The sequence below is a fragment of the Vigna unguiculata genome, chromosome 8 (assembly GCF_037176805.1).
Source record: "Vigna unguiculata cultivar grain cowpea cultivar isolate G323 ecotype 2 chromosome 8, ASM3717680v1, whole genome shotgun sequence".
Taxonomy (NCBI): domain Eukaryota; kingdom Viridiplantae; phylum Streptophyta; class Magnoliopsida; order Fabales; family Fabaceae; genus Vigna; species Vigna unguiculata.
Window position 1 is genome coordinate 7787622 of NC_140799.1, and position 15278 is coordinate 7802899.

At 35.9% G+C, this 15278-nt stretch overlaps 1 protein-coding gene across 1 annotated transcript in view; it reads right to left on the reverse strand.

The window, feature by feature from the left end:
• Nucleotides 1–5593: 5593 nt before the first annotated feature.
• LOC114194467 (protein TIC236, chloroplastic-like) overlaps nt 5594–15278 on the reverse strand; it is a 40895-nt gene continuing 31210 nt past the window's right edge. The window contains exons 20-23 of the mRNA XM_028084708.2: nt 11206–11453; nt 10876–11067; nt 6383–6655; nt 5594–6074 (exon numbers count right to left, since the gene is read on the reverse strand). Coding sequence (XP_027940509.1) covers nt 5928–6074; nt 6383–6655; nt 10876–11067; nt 11206–11453 — 860 coding nt within the window. The 3' untranslated portion in view covers nt 5594–5927. The remainder of the gene's footprint in view (nt 6075–6382; nt 6656–10875; nt 11068–11205; nt 11454–15278) is intronic.

Here is a 15278-nt window from a genome sequence, read left to right on the forward strand (position 1 = left end):
ATGACGTTTTATAAAAGGGAGGACGTGTGAGTTGATCTATCCTCATAGGAAGAGAGAAAGCTGTCACAACATAATAACTATAATGAAAGATGGGGGTGAGGCTAGTGCAGGTTAATCAATTTGTGTGGCTGGAAGGTACAGAGGAGAGATGGTACGCTTGGAGGTGAAATTAGTACAAGTTGTGCTAGGAAAATGATTGAAACCCGAATCAGGATTTTTGGATGCATTAGTAATTATAGGGAAAGTGGATTAGATTGTTAATGTTGGGAGGATTAGTTATGCAGATATTAGAACTAGATTAAAGAAGGCTACCGTAGTGGTATGGAATTATATACGAATAATTATCTAAGTGTATGTTAACTTCATGAGCATTGGCCAATTGATAGTGTCCACTCGTAGTGTATGTGGTTAAAGAGAAAGGTAAAATAGGGTGAGCAGAGGGGGGAAAGGTACTTGGGTTTCCATAACTTAATGACATGAGTAAGAGATTTGGGTGTTGTAGTATGCTGGGACTAGGTTGTGTTTTAGTCAAAGGTTGAGCACTATGGGTATACTCCAGGGGATTTAAAGAGATGTGGGTGACCAAGAAAGTGGCATTGTATTGATTGAGTAGTGCTACTAAGGATTTAATAGTAAAGTCTGGAGTGTAGACTACGGATGATATGATGCACGACCTATGTCAGAACAGGAACAATGACTGAAGGCTGGAACCTATCACGCAAGTTAAAAACCAGTACAAATGGGGATACTGGTATAATGCCTGGCAGTAGAGTCGATATCGCCAGGCGATAGCGATAAAAATAGGGACATCTGAAGTGCAGGGCGCTTGGCGGCGAAGAGTGGTGCGCTAGGCGAAAACTGTCAGGACAGTGGGCTCTGGAACACTTGCGCTTGGCGGTGAGAGTACACCCGCCAAGCGGGACCTGAAGCGTAGGTCAACTTTGAGGCGCTGAGAGCCTGGCGGTACACGTCAACTGCCAGGCGGTCTGGGAGCTGGTAGGGCTTGGCAGTACGTGTCCCCCGCCAGGCGATTTTGCAGTTGCAGCTTTGGGTTGTTGATTCCGTAGGCGTGATCTACAAGGCTTTTAGTGATGCTTTAAAGGTGGGATTGCTGGTGTTCCTTGAGTTGTGGCTCAGAACGTATCCCTTGAGTTGTGGCTCGGGATAGGGGTTAACCACGTGGTATTCCTTGAGTTATGGCTCAGAATAGCATCTCTTGAGTTGTGACTCGGGATGGTGGATGAACACGAGGAACCCTTGAGTTGTGGCTCGGGTTGGAAAGTGTTGCCGGTGTGAGTGTGCTGGTTGTAGCCAGTACGGATGGGTCCATATAGATTGCCCTCCTCAATCGTTGACTGACGAGTTTGGTAGTCTTGGAACGTTACGAGTTATACTCGTATTTGGGAACTCCACCTGGCGTTACGGTGTATGATCTGTAGCAATGGTTCTCGCACGTGCTCTATCGGTTGTGGCCGATAGGTATGGCAGCAAGTCATCTTGAAGTAATCACTAGAAGAGGTAGAACACGAACATCCTAGTGGCGGTCAGGTAGTATGGATTAAAGAGGGATGGAATTCATTTGGATGATTGGGTTGTTTATATATATATATATATATATATATATATATATATATATATATATGTATATATATATATAGATATATATATATATATATATATATATATGTATATATATATATATATATATGTATATATATATATATATACATATATATATATATATATATATATATATATATACATATATATATATATCTATATATATATATAGATATATATACATATATACATATACATATACATATATATATATATATGTGCGTTATATATGTGTATGCTATTTATATGCTTTATCTGTTAAGATCACCCTATCTGCTTGTGATTGGCGATGATCGTGTACCCAGTACATGTGAGCAGATGATGTTGATGCAGGTGGTTCTGGTGGAGCTTAGCTGCGGAGAGGGGATAGCTCGGGAATCTTTTATTTTGTTTTTATTGGTTTTGAAATGAGATGTAAACCCATGCGGTTGTTTGTTTGATAATTTCTGGTTTTGAGAATTATGGATTGAGTACTTTTTATTTAATTTTAATAAAGTCTAAATTTCTCGCATTTTTGGGAAATGAGGTATTATTAAAGGCGATTTGTTATTGTAATTTTCTTTATTTTATTAAAAATTCGTAATATCCTAACGAGATGTTACAACTTTCACACAAACGGTGGACCACTACTAACAACAAATTCATTAAACAAATATTGATCGAACCACATTACAAAAAAGTGGCACATTGAAACTCTAAACGCATAAAAAACCAGAACCCTAAACAATACCATCAAAGCAATCAACAAAAACGCATACAAAACCAAAACCCTAAAACCATCACAAGAACACAATCAATCAAAAACGTGACTAAGCTTGAACAAATGCGCACCTTTGATCCAAAATCCAGTGCTCCTCGATGTCAATCACACCATCAAATATCAATTTCAGCTTTGAATTGAAGAAAAATCCCAAATCGCCTCTGTCATCTTCTCACTTCACTTTCTCCTTTTCCTCGACTAATACTCTTCTAATTGCAAAACATTTCCTTTCGAAAATAATACTTATTTCATTATTTTCAATTTTTGCTTTGCAATTCCACGTCAGAAATTAATTAAATAGCACATGTCGAAAAAATGCATTAGGGAACAACCTTAATAAGTCAATGTTAATGATTTTAATGGCGTCAATGAAAATAGACTTGATTGATGCACTTAAACTTATTTGGAGACCAAATTGACACTTTTTTAAGACGGGATACCAAATTGACACACTTCACCCAAAGTAGGTATCATCCGAGTAATTAAACCTATTTTTTTCTTATCCCCACAATGACCTCTATTGTTGATTCTTTTGAATAGACATATAAAAAAGAATCAATATATAACTCAAGATATTTGAATTCAATACGTTATGAGTTGATGAAGGATTAACTTGTTCCTTTTTAAGATTATTGAATATGGTGTGAGTTGATTAAGAAAGCTAAGCGAAATCCCCACTGTACATTAAGATAGCAAGCTATCTAGATGTGAAGGTTCCTTTCACAAAGCTCAAGAGAAGAAGATGATGGATTGATTCGAAAAAAAAAGGAAATGGAAAACACATAAACCATAGAAAGCCAAAAACAATTAAAGGAAGAAGAAAACATAAAATGGTAAGGAAAGAAATGGTAAAAATGTGAGAAGCACGCCACTACAAGGCTAGGCTAGAAGCCATGGCAACCTTGAAGATGAGTGGATGTGTGCCGCCACTTGCTATGCAAGATAAGGCTTAAAAGTATTCACTCCCAAGGGAGAAAACTCTCACAAATGGTTGAGACACAAGAGTGTTTTTACTTCAAAATGTTCAACCCTTTTACATGTCTAGGAGCACCCCTTATATAGAAGAGTTTAGGGGCCTCGAAGCAAATAAAAGATACCTAAGGATGTCTCTACAAAAACCTAACCCTAGCTTCTAGAAACTAGGTCAAATAAGGTTACAAAAATGAGAGACAAAAGAGCTAACTATGGTGTGTGCAAGGCTAATTTCGTTCTAGCACAAAAGGAGACAAAGAATGTGTCTCATATGTCTCCAAAATTGGCCATAGTGTGCTAAAAACAAAGGAGACCAAAGATACATAGGTACACTTGCTTTATGCCTTTTTCTTTATGCTTTATGCCTTTGCTTTACTCTCTCCTCCACATCATTTATGCTTCCCAATCACCATGTGCCACCTAGCATTGATTTCTTACTCCTAATTAACCTACAAAGCAAATAAACATAAATTAGCATGTTAGCTTAAGTCAAGTCAACTATAGTCAACAAGTTAACTAAAGTTGATTCAACTAAGTCAACTTAGGGAATCAAAAATAACAAACACAAATGAAAGAGATGAAGGATTAGTGAACTTCCTTTCTAAACATGCTTAGTCTTCTTAAGCATGTGCCTCCATCCTTGGTTGGGGTCAATCCTTCATCATGAGTCAACCTTTATAAGAGACGACACTTCTAACCTAAAAAATTGAATTTTCAGATTTTTTCTTTATATATTACTCGTTTCACTCGTCTATCTAATTTAAAACTTCCGACTCTACACTTGAGTTTCTCATAAAGCTCAAGCTTGCATAATCACACTTTCCATGTCAAACTCAACCATTTTCTTCAAAAGATATTAAGCAAAAGACCTTATGTTTTCACTCACAAATTTAAATTGTACAATATAAATTGTCATTTTGGTATAAAATATAGTAGTTTGACCATTTTTTATTACATGTTCTTTGTTAAACGAAATATTTTATCAAATAGCACAAATAATTTACGTCCAGTAAACCGTCCTTCTTATAATCTACTAACAAAACATTATCTATATCTATGTATAAAGAAGATTTAATTCTTTTGCATGTACATTTCATATTTCAAATTTATTCTTTATAATATAATTCTTTATTCTACACTAATATTCATGTACTCTCACTATTGTTACTTCCAATAGATATACCTACATATAGATATTCTCCTTTTTTTTTGTACACACTTCATATTCTAAGTTTATCTTTTATAATATAATTGTTGTTAACTGACATTTTAATGTAACCGCTATTTTAAATCTTTTGAATATAACTTATAAATTTAATTTTCTTTTCTCTTTATTTTTCATCGCATTTATAATTTTTCTTTTCTCTTTTTTGTAATATTCAATAGAAAAGGGTAAATTAAGGGAAAATGAAGTTTTTGTTTGATAAAAGATATTTTTAATTAAAAGTAAAGAGTGAACAGAAACGAAACATTGAGTTTTTTTCCCTTATAAGTGAAGAATAATTTAAATATATTAAAATGTATTTTCAAACTTTTTAGTTTAAATCTTACATTTGGCACATTTGTCCTTTTCATCTCTCTCTTCTAAGTTACCAATTTCCCTTTTATTCTTTTTTTTTTTTTTCAATTCTACTTTTCATACCTCACTCATAAAATCAATTTATTTTCTCTACCTGGTAGAAAACGACATATTGCAAAACTATTTCTGACGCATTAACTTTCCATAAAAGATGCTATAATGAAAGTAACAGATTAAATTTTAGACATAATCTCTTCAATTGTTGATGTGGAAAGCCTTACGTTCAATACCGATATTTAGGGATTGTTTAATAGAATCCTTAAAGAAAATGATCTATTTTTTCATCTCTATACCGCTTGATAACTCACTTTTAGAAGTATTTTGATCATTAAAAAAGTTAACTTTTGTATTTATAAAGAGAGATTGAAAAGTAAAATAGTGAATGTAAAGTATGTAAAAATTTGTTAGATGTCAAAATAATAGTACTAAATCTTTAAATGTTACTCTCCAATAGTAACAGGACATTTACCATGCCTACCATTGAAGCTAATAGCGATAATACTTGCATAGATTGGCACTGCTTACACACACTCGAGAGATTGTGAAATAACCAAATCTAGCAGCTACTGGAATCGAGAGATTAAATTGGACAATTAAGGATGCAAGGTAGTTTGATGATTCTGATACAGAAAATAAACACAAGCATGCTTCTTAGGATCATGTGTCAAACAATAATGATGCTATAAATGCTTTCATTAAAGTTGAATTTATGTACAAAACTACTGGCTGAAATATTCATGAATTAAGCATCTACATATTAACAGGCTCAATTTGAGCAAAAAAATATGCATCTATACTACTTTTTTCACATTCAAAAAGCATCCCAAAGACCCCCTTTCCTCACAACATAATATGCAAGGGAAAAAATTTGAAGTGTGCTTGAGCTGCTTTTTTTAACAAGAGTTTAAGAACACATTTCCTGTTTTCTACTTTTAACAGTGATGCAGTTGTGTGGTTGGGTTGGGGATGTAGTTGCAAATATTACTTGGATGCAACTCAATCTTGGGATGTAGCAGAGTATTCAAAGAGAAGGCGTTTAGATGGAGCAGATTGGAGGAGCACTCGCAAACGACTTGTAAGAAGATAGCTCAGTGTCCATTGCATTGCCATCTCAGACTCCTTCATTTGCCTAACAATGGTGGCCTGAAAGAAAAACGATAGCAGGAACCTTCAGCTTTAACATTGGCACAGGTTCTCAGTGAAAATTAAAGTATTTAAAATTTCACTATAGAACAAATAATAGATGCTTATATATGATGTAGAAACTACCAAATACATCTTCCTAACTTGAATGATATGCTTCTACTTTAGAATGTGTATTTAGATTGTAAAATAAATGTCACAGAAAGGTATTTAGTTTAGAAACAACAATGTGATTCCAGAAACCACTTAGCATTAACAATGTTGAGAGTGATTAATGAGTAACTAACCACTTGTTTTCTTATGATTACCTGAAGACGTTTACCAAGCTGAACTTCAACTTCTGTACCAAACGATATATTACTTGCAAGTGACTTGAGAGGATCTGCTGTAGGATCAACAGAAACTAAACTAGGTATCTGAGGTGCATATACTAGCCTCCACCTAGCCTGGCCAAACTCGCCCTTTCCTTCTATTCGTGGCATCAATTTTTCCAGAGTTGCAGTAGCAAGTTTTTCAAAAGCAAGCTGACCATTGCCTTCCAAAATGGATTCAGCAAGCTGACTCTCAAACCTTCTGGCAGCCTGCATAGTTAAAAATAATTAATAGAATCAGTCTTCTTGAAAATCAAATCACAAAGATGCTGATTTTCACAGATGAAACAATTCACATTAACACTAACAAATCTATTACAATCCACATAACAGTTCTAGGTTCCAAGTGTTCTGTTCCAACAGGAGATTTTGAGACATTAATCAGCTTAAGGACCTGATCTAATACTAACATAATACAAATAAGGATATGAACTTTTAAGATTTCAAATTATGTATTTCTCTTAGATGATCAGATGTGAAATAGACTGAATATCCAAAAGTTAGTTCCAATATCATGAAAATGACCTACACATTTACATGATTACATTCTGCTAGTAATTGCTGAGATTAATTAAATTGTTTTTTTATAGTTGAATATATTTGATTTACTGATATTTATGTTAGAGAAACCACATTTTTATTTCAGAACTGATGAGCAAGGATTCACTTAGAACAGAAAGAGTAAGGATTCGATGGCGTAGGAGCAAGGAGTCTGACAAACTTCATAGGTGAATAAAACCATTTGAGAGGTAGGTCCTTCATGTTTTCATTTCATTTGTGGTTCTCAATTTAAATAATTGTTTTCATATTTTCAGCTATTATTTTTAAATTGTTAGTGTATGATAGAGAACAGTTTGTTATTTTGTTTGTAATTAGTTAACAGGCAACTGTTGTTGTATCTCTGTCACAAAGTTTGTTACATGTAACTAACTCTAGCACTCCATATAAGTATGCTTCTATGGTTCTCTGTAAATTATGGGTATTCAACAATTAAAAAGTAGATCTCAGTTTTTCTTTTCTCTTCATCTGTGTCGAATCACAAGAGAGAGAGAGAGAGAGAAAGAAGAGACATGTTTAACTGAACTGATTTTAATTAATGAATCTTACTTACACAAGTTTTGTACATAAATATATTTATATTGCAAGATGCAGAGAGTACAGTTGTACAATATGGTCAACTATTGACTGTGGTTGACCATTGACCATTGCATAGTTGATCACTAACTATTAGATGTACACTAACAACTATTAACTGTACACAACCAGCCCCCTCATACTCAAGGAGAAGATTTGTCTGAAGAGAGATTCTTCACATTGAGTTTGGCACGTAGTAAAGCAAACGGAGTCGAAGAAAGGGGTTTGGTCAAAACATCTGCCCACTGGTCAAGGGTCGGAATATGACAAATGTGCATCTACTTGGCCATGACTTTGTCTCTAACAAAAAATACATCAATCTCCATACACTTGGTACGGTTGTGAAAGACAAGATTATGACAATGGAGAATGCACTTTGATTATCACACAACAAATCAGGAGTTGAAAACAAGATCTGTAGTTATGTAAGTGAAAAAATCTAGGACAACTCAGTAGAAGTTTGAGCTAAACTTTTGAACTCAACACCCTTACTCGAGCGTGCTACAACTTGTTGCTGCTAAGACCACCAAGAGATTAGATTTGGACCAAATAAAATGGTTGCCTCAGATGTAGATCTTCTATCATTAACATCAGAAGTCCAAGCATCACAAAAGGTTTTTAAAGAAAAGGAGCAGTGAGGAGAAGCAACTTGAAAATGTAGGCCATGAAAGATGGTATCCTTAAGATACTGCAAGATACGCTTCACAAGAGGGGAGGCCATGAATTGGCAGACCTTGTTCATAATATAACTAATTTCAGGACGAGTTACATGGAGATATTGGAGAGCAACCACAACTGACCTGTATAATGTTGGATCAGAAAACAAAGCAGGTCCACGTTTAGAGACCTTGCAATTGCTAATCATTGGAGAAGAAATAGGATGAACCTCAATCATTTGTTTTGTCAAGTTGTCCCGGTTCTTTTAAGGAAAAAGCAGCATGAAGTTTCATTGTAATAGACAGAATAAGATTAGCAGATGTACTAGTGATGATGATATCATCCACATAAACCAGAAAATACACCACCTGTAATTGTTTTCTGTAAATAAATAAAGAGTCACATGCATGGTTATCAAACTCGCGAGTTAACTTATTAATTCAGACGAGTTTACGTGTTCACTCCTAGCTTCCAAGTTACCTCAGAAGCAAACTCGATTTTGTAGTAGAATCGCAAAATCGAAGGTACAATCAGTAGGCTCGGTCGAACTCGCAAGTGTACTTCCGATTTGGCGAGTTCGACGAGTTTTTTTTTTTTTTACGTAAAATGAAGTTGTTTTTAGGGCTGACTCACCAGATTAGGGTTTTGTAATCTTCTTCTTTCAGACTTAAGTCCATCTTTTTCCTTGGTCTGTCGCAATTCTAGTTCTCGCTCTTGTGCTCTGTCTCTTGATTTTGTGTCGCTCGCTCACGATCATTGTCAGCCACTGTCATAATTGTGGTTGTCATTGCCCAAGGTCCGTGGGTCGCGTCTGCTACGATTTGTGTTTTGCAGCCCCTCGCTTTGTTTTTTTTTTTTTCGTTTTGCAACCTCTGCACCTCACGTCTGCACGTTCAAATTTTATACCCACTCCTGATTTAAATTTTATCAGCTGTGACTAAAATCTTATAAGCCCTTTTCTTCCCTTATGACAAATAAGTGTCCGTGCCAGATAATTTTTTATTTTGGAATTTTGTAGTGAACTGGAATTAAAACAGGATGTCTAGAAATGGTTCAAATTTAATTGAGAGCAATCCAAGTGCATCTTCATCTATTAAAAGTAGAAGTAAAAATGCTCCAGGAATAAATAATTTATATAATTCTTTTTTTCATTTGAAATAAACTCGTAAAGAATTTACGAGTCGAGTTTGACAACCTTGGTCACAGGTACTGCTAACAAACCCAAGTTGATGAAGCATGTGCTATAATCTGTGAAACTAGTGACAAGGGGCTTGTTTAAGACCATATAGAGTTTTATTTAGTTTACAAACAATTGTTTTGTCCTCCACTTCAAAACCAGGTGGCTGAACTGTATAAATCGTCTCTTCAAGAAAAACATTTAGAAAGGCATTATTAACATCCCCCTAAAACAATTTCTAGCCATAGGTAACAACAAGAGTAATAACAACTCTGATGGTGACTGGTTTCACTACCATAGAGAATGGCCCATGAAAGTCAAAACCATGTATTTGATGAAAACCCTAGGCTACAAGTCTAGCTTGGTATTTATTAATGGAGCCACCAAACTTTTTCTTGACTCGAAACACCCACTTACACCCAATAGGTTGTCTGGTAAATGGTAAAGGAACTAAATCCCAAGTATGTTGCTTGATAAGAGCATCATATTCTTGCTGCATTGCAGCAGACGAGTGAACACTTTTATTAGTGTGTTTCATAGTTCTTGGTTCAAAATGAGAAAGTAATAGAGGACAAATTCCGCATTATACAATACTAGACTTAGATCAAGTCTGCATGGAATGAATGTCAACATTTTGATAGGCTTCAGTATTATTAGCTGTATGGGTGCAGTAAAAGAGAGAGATTCTATAGAAGATGAATTTTTTGATGAGCTAACAGACACTGGAGGAAGTGACAGAACAGAAGGGTAAAGAGTGAGTTTAGATTGGGATGCAAATCAGAACATTGATCCAGATTTTTAACAATATTGGGAGTATTGGCGAAAAGACAAGTGTAAGGAAATTCATCTTCATTAAACCTAACAGAGAATTTCATACCAAACATGGAAAAATAGACACGAACCAAAGATGTAACAGAGAATTTGATTTCCAAAAGCACCAAAAAATTAAAATATACTCAAATCGAAGTCAAATGAGATGCTACTACTCCTTGAAATGGCTCAAGAACAACACTATTTGTTGTGGGGGCAGCAAGTGGGCTTCATCGAAGCAAGGCACATGGGCTGCACACACCAACACTATTGGTGGTGTGGGACTTAGTGTGATAACGCAACTATTGGCGTTGCAATTGCCAATGTGGGCTGCACCTTTCTAGCACACCTCTTACCTCAAGGGTGATGGCAAACAGTGATAACAACAATGGCAAACCGCGAGCCTTCGAAAGATTGAAGGCTCTGATACCAACTTGAACTATACAAGGAAACAAATAATTATTTTATAGAGAAAAATCACAACCAATAACATTCTCAACACACCAATCTGTCACAATCAAACTCTTTAGAATAAGGAAATAAAAGAATGTTGAATGAATTGGAAGATTCTAAAATATTTTCTCCTAACGACAATGGAGATCTTGGGGATATTTTTACCCTAATAGTTTGCTATTTACAACAGCATGTTTACCTCAGTGGGTGAGAGTGAATCCTGTTCCACAGAACGCGTTGAGGTCACCACAAGTTTGTCCTGCCAATTGCTAGCTCTACCTTGAATTCTAAATTGCCACTCAGATCCCACCAAAGCTAAATCAAGCATTGGATCTAGTCCATACTCAGGCTCAAATTTTGCAATGTTTAAGTGTTCTCGATTTAATCTCACCTGCATTTCAAAAGGATAATATGAACATGAAGAATGTGTAAATAAATACCCAAGACAAACCAAAAGAAAACTCTCCTCAAAGAAACCACACCCAATGCACAATTTGCAAGAGTTGCAAAAAGAAAATGTTACATATACCTGTGTTGCAACAAGATCGACTTCACCGTTCTCAAATGTTAGTATGCCTCTAGGTTTTATCCATTTGGGATGGGCCCGGCCATTTAACTCAAGCTCTCCACTTACACCGAAATTAAGAATCAAAGGATAAACTATCTTCAACTCTGGTCCAAGAACAAGCTTCAAATCATTGAGACAGATTTCTACATTTGGTTTAATCTGCACTTGCTCCATTTGCTTTTCGACCTGAGCTGACTTGTTCGCCGTCACTGTTGTTTTTGAAGGAAAGGAAGGTATCAATACATGTACTAACCGCCATTGTGAATAATATAACATAATAAACGAAACTAAACTATGAATATCATAAACAAAAGTAGAAGATCAAGGAATCAAATTATTGATCGAGGTATCTCCTAATACAAATTATGAAATGTGAGATGGTAAAATGTGTAAAATGCCATTTGTAAATTATTTAACCATTGTCATGGTTCGGCTCACTCAGCAATACATATGATTAGCACATTTGATTTGTTGCATCAATAATGATTTTGTGCTGATTGATATTTTAGGCAGTTTTACATTTGATTCTTATTGTTTTTCTTAGAAAAGTGAACTTAAAGCCTAACTCAACCCTACAAAATTGGCTTGTAAGGTGAGGTTTACACCCCAATTATATATTATGAAATTGCCTTATCTCTAGTCTATATGGAACTTCCAACACACCCCGTCACGCCGAGATATATACATCTCGTGTGTGGAACTAGAAATTAATGGGTGGTCTATTAGCGGCCCGATAGCGGATGGAACAAAATGTCCAAGAAATCTCACTAGGATTGGCTTTTTAAACAATGGCTTTAATCACCGAAACCAAACCACCAGCATGTGACTCCACTCAAGTGCTAACTACTTTGTCTCCTCCGGCTCTGACACCTGAGTCTGACCTTCCCATTGCCCTTCGAAAAGGTATGTGTTCTACCCGTAATCCCTCTCCCCATTATATTGCTTTGAGTTATCATCGATTGTCATTACCTTTTTATACATGTCTTTCCTCTCTTTCTTCTGTGACCATTCCAAAAACTGTCTGTGAAGCTTTAGCCTATCCTGGTTGGCGTCAGGCCATGACAAATGAACTAAGTGCTCTTCATAACTGTTAGAAGTGGGCTTTAAGCCTAACTCAACCCTACAAAACCGGCTTGTAAGGTGAGGTTTGCACCTCACTTATATACTATGAAATGGCCTTATCTCTAGTCGATGTGGGACTTCCAACACAGCCCCTCACACTGAGGTATATTCATCTCATGCGTGGGACAAGAAATTAGTGGGTGGTCCGTTAGCGGCCCGATATCGGGCGGAATAGAATGTCCAAGAAAGCTCGCTAGGATAGGCTCTAACTTGGCTCTGATACCATGTTAGAAGTGGGCTTTAAGTCTAACTCAACCCTACAAAACCGGCTTGTAAGGTGAGGTTTGAACCTCACTTATATACTATGAAATGGCCTTATCTCTAGTCGATGTGGGACTTCCAACAATAACAGTAGAACTTGGGAACTGGTCCCGTTACCATCTGGGAACCTTGTTGGTTGTAGGTGGGTGTTTGCAATCAAAGTTGGACCTGATGGTACTATTGATCGCATCAAAGCTCATCTTGTGGCAAAAGGTTATACTCAAACTTTTGGGTTGGATTATGGAGATACCTTTTCTCTCAAGAAAAAGATGACTTGTGTTCGTTTATTTATCGCCATAGCTACTCTTCAACAATGGCCTCTTTATCAACTGGATGTTAAAAATGTTTTCCTCAATTGTGATTTGCAAGAAGAAATCTATATGGAGCAACCTCCTGGATTTGTTGCTCAAGTGGAGTCTTCTGGGATGGTATGTCGTCTTCGCAAATCCCTATATGGCCTAAAACAGTTTCCTAGGGCCTGGTTTGTAAAGTTTAGCAATGTTGTTCAACAATTTGGTATGATTCGGTGTAAACCAGATCATCCTATCTTTTATCAACACTCGAGTGCTGGATGTGTTTACTTGATAGTATATGTTGATAACATCGTTCTTACAAGAAGTAACAACCATAACATGTCTCAGTTGAAACAACATCTCTGTCACCATTTTTAGACCAAAGATCCTAGCAAACTCAGATATTTATTAGGTATTGAACGTTGATGGTTCTGTTAATAAATATAAAGCTCAGCTGGTTGCCAAAGGCTTCAATCAGATTCTAGGGCTTGATTTTCATGAAACTTTCTCCCAGTTTTCAAACCTATTACTATTAGAATCATCCTCACAGTTCCCTTAACTAGTAACTGGGATTTGTTTCATTTTGATGTTAACAATGCCCTTTTGAATGGGAGTCTTGATGAAACTGTTTGGATGGTATAGCTTCGCTGATTTGAATCTGTAGATAAAACTCTGGTTTGTTGACTCAATGAAGCCATCTATGGTCTTAAACATGCTCCAAGGTAGTGCTTTGATAAGCTTCAAACTAACCTCTTTAAGCTCGAATTTTGTCCCGACAAAGCTGATTTGTCTCTATTTTTCTATGGTCATGATTCTCACATTGTTTACATCTTAGGTTATGTTGATGACATTATCATTATAGGTTCATTTATTCCTCTCCTCCGTCAAATAACTCACAGTTTGCATTCTCACTTCTCTCTCAAGCAACTAGGCAAACTTGACTATTTTTTGGGCATTGAAATCAATTATCAATTTGGTAAGTCTTTGGTTTTGACTTAGTTCAAGTACATTCGGGATATTTTAAAGAAAACCAAATTGGATGAAGCTCATTTTGTTCCTTCTCCTATGGTTTCCTTATGCAAACTGTCTAAAACTGGATCACATATTTTTCTGCTCCAACTCTTTATTGATTAGTTGTTGTAGAATAATAGTATGATACTTTCACTCGCCCTGATATCAACTATGCTGTAAATAAGGTTTATTAGTTTATGGCTAATCCGTTATATTCACATTGGATTGTTGTTAAACGAATTTTACGGTATCTTAGACGTACTATTTCCTTTTGCCTTCATGTACATCCTGCCAATGCCTCTATGCCCTTTTCTCTAAGAGTTATGTGTGATGTGGACCGGGTTTCTAATGTTGATGATAAAAAATCCATCTCCAACTCGACTATTTTTCGAGGTCCCAATCTTATTTCATGGTGGTCTCGTAAACAGCATGTCATTGCTCGTTCTAGCATTGAAGTTGAATATTGGGGTTAGCGCAAGCTTTTGCTGAAATATTATGGATTCAAGCTCTTTTGAAAGAACTGCTTATTTTCTTCTTCACTCTGGTTATGTTGTGTGACAATCTAAGTGTTGTTGCCATTGCTCACTGTTAGATATATCATTAGATATCTTATCTTTATCTCTATCTTCAGTTTATTTGTCATTATTCTTTACGTGTATTTTGGGCTTAGCCCATACTTCCTCTATTATAAATAGAGTACCCTATGTGTATTTTAAACACAAGGGAGATTAATCCTAAACCTATTTTCACAATCGTGTCTTTCACTTCAGAATGAAACATACGGAAATTTATGTTTTTTGCGTTCGGGATCAAGTCTTGTCTCACCAACTTGAAGTTCACCACATTCTCAGTTTGGACCAACGGGCTTATACTCTTACCAAGCCTCACTCTCCTACACACTTTCAGCTTCTTCGGTCCAAACTCAAAGTTCAGGATTTTGTTATTTCACAACCCTCACCTTGCGTTTGAGGGGTATTAGCCTTGTCTAAGTGTTGAACATTCTGTACAATTTCAGATTGAGATATTTTACAGATATTAGGTGGTTATGTTTGTCACTTGTCTTTATTTCAATCTTTATATTTGGCTTTGTATTTGGGTTGTGAGAGTCTAGTGGAATTCATTTTTTCCAAAGTCTCTTAACAAGACTCACGTTTCTGTACAATTCACAAGTGTTGAATAAACCAGATGTTCCATTAATTTTCATATGTTTATGTTCACTTCTCTCCTCAAAATGTAACAATCAGTAACACAAGTTGGAAATACTTGATTAAAACGAAGCCCGTAGAAGGTAGTTCCTATAAAATATTGTAAAAGGCATTTAACTACAGACCGGTGAGTGTCTAGGGG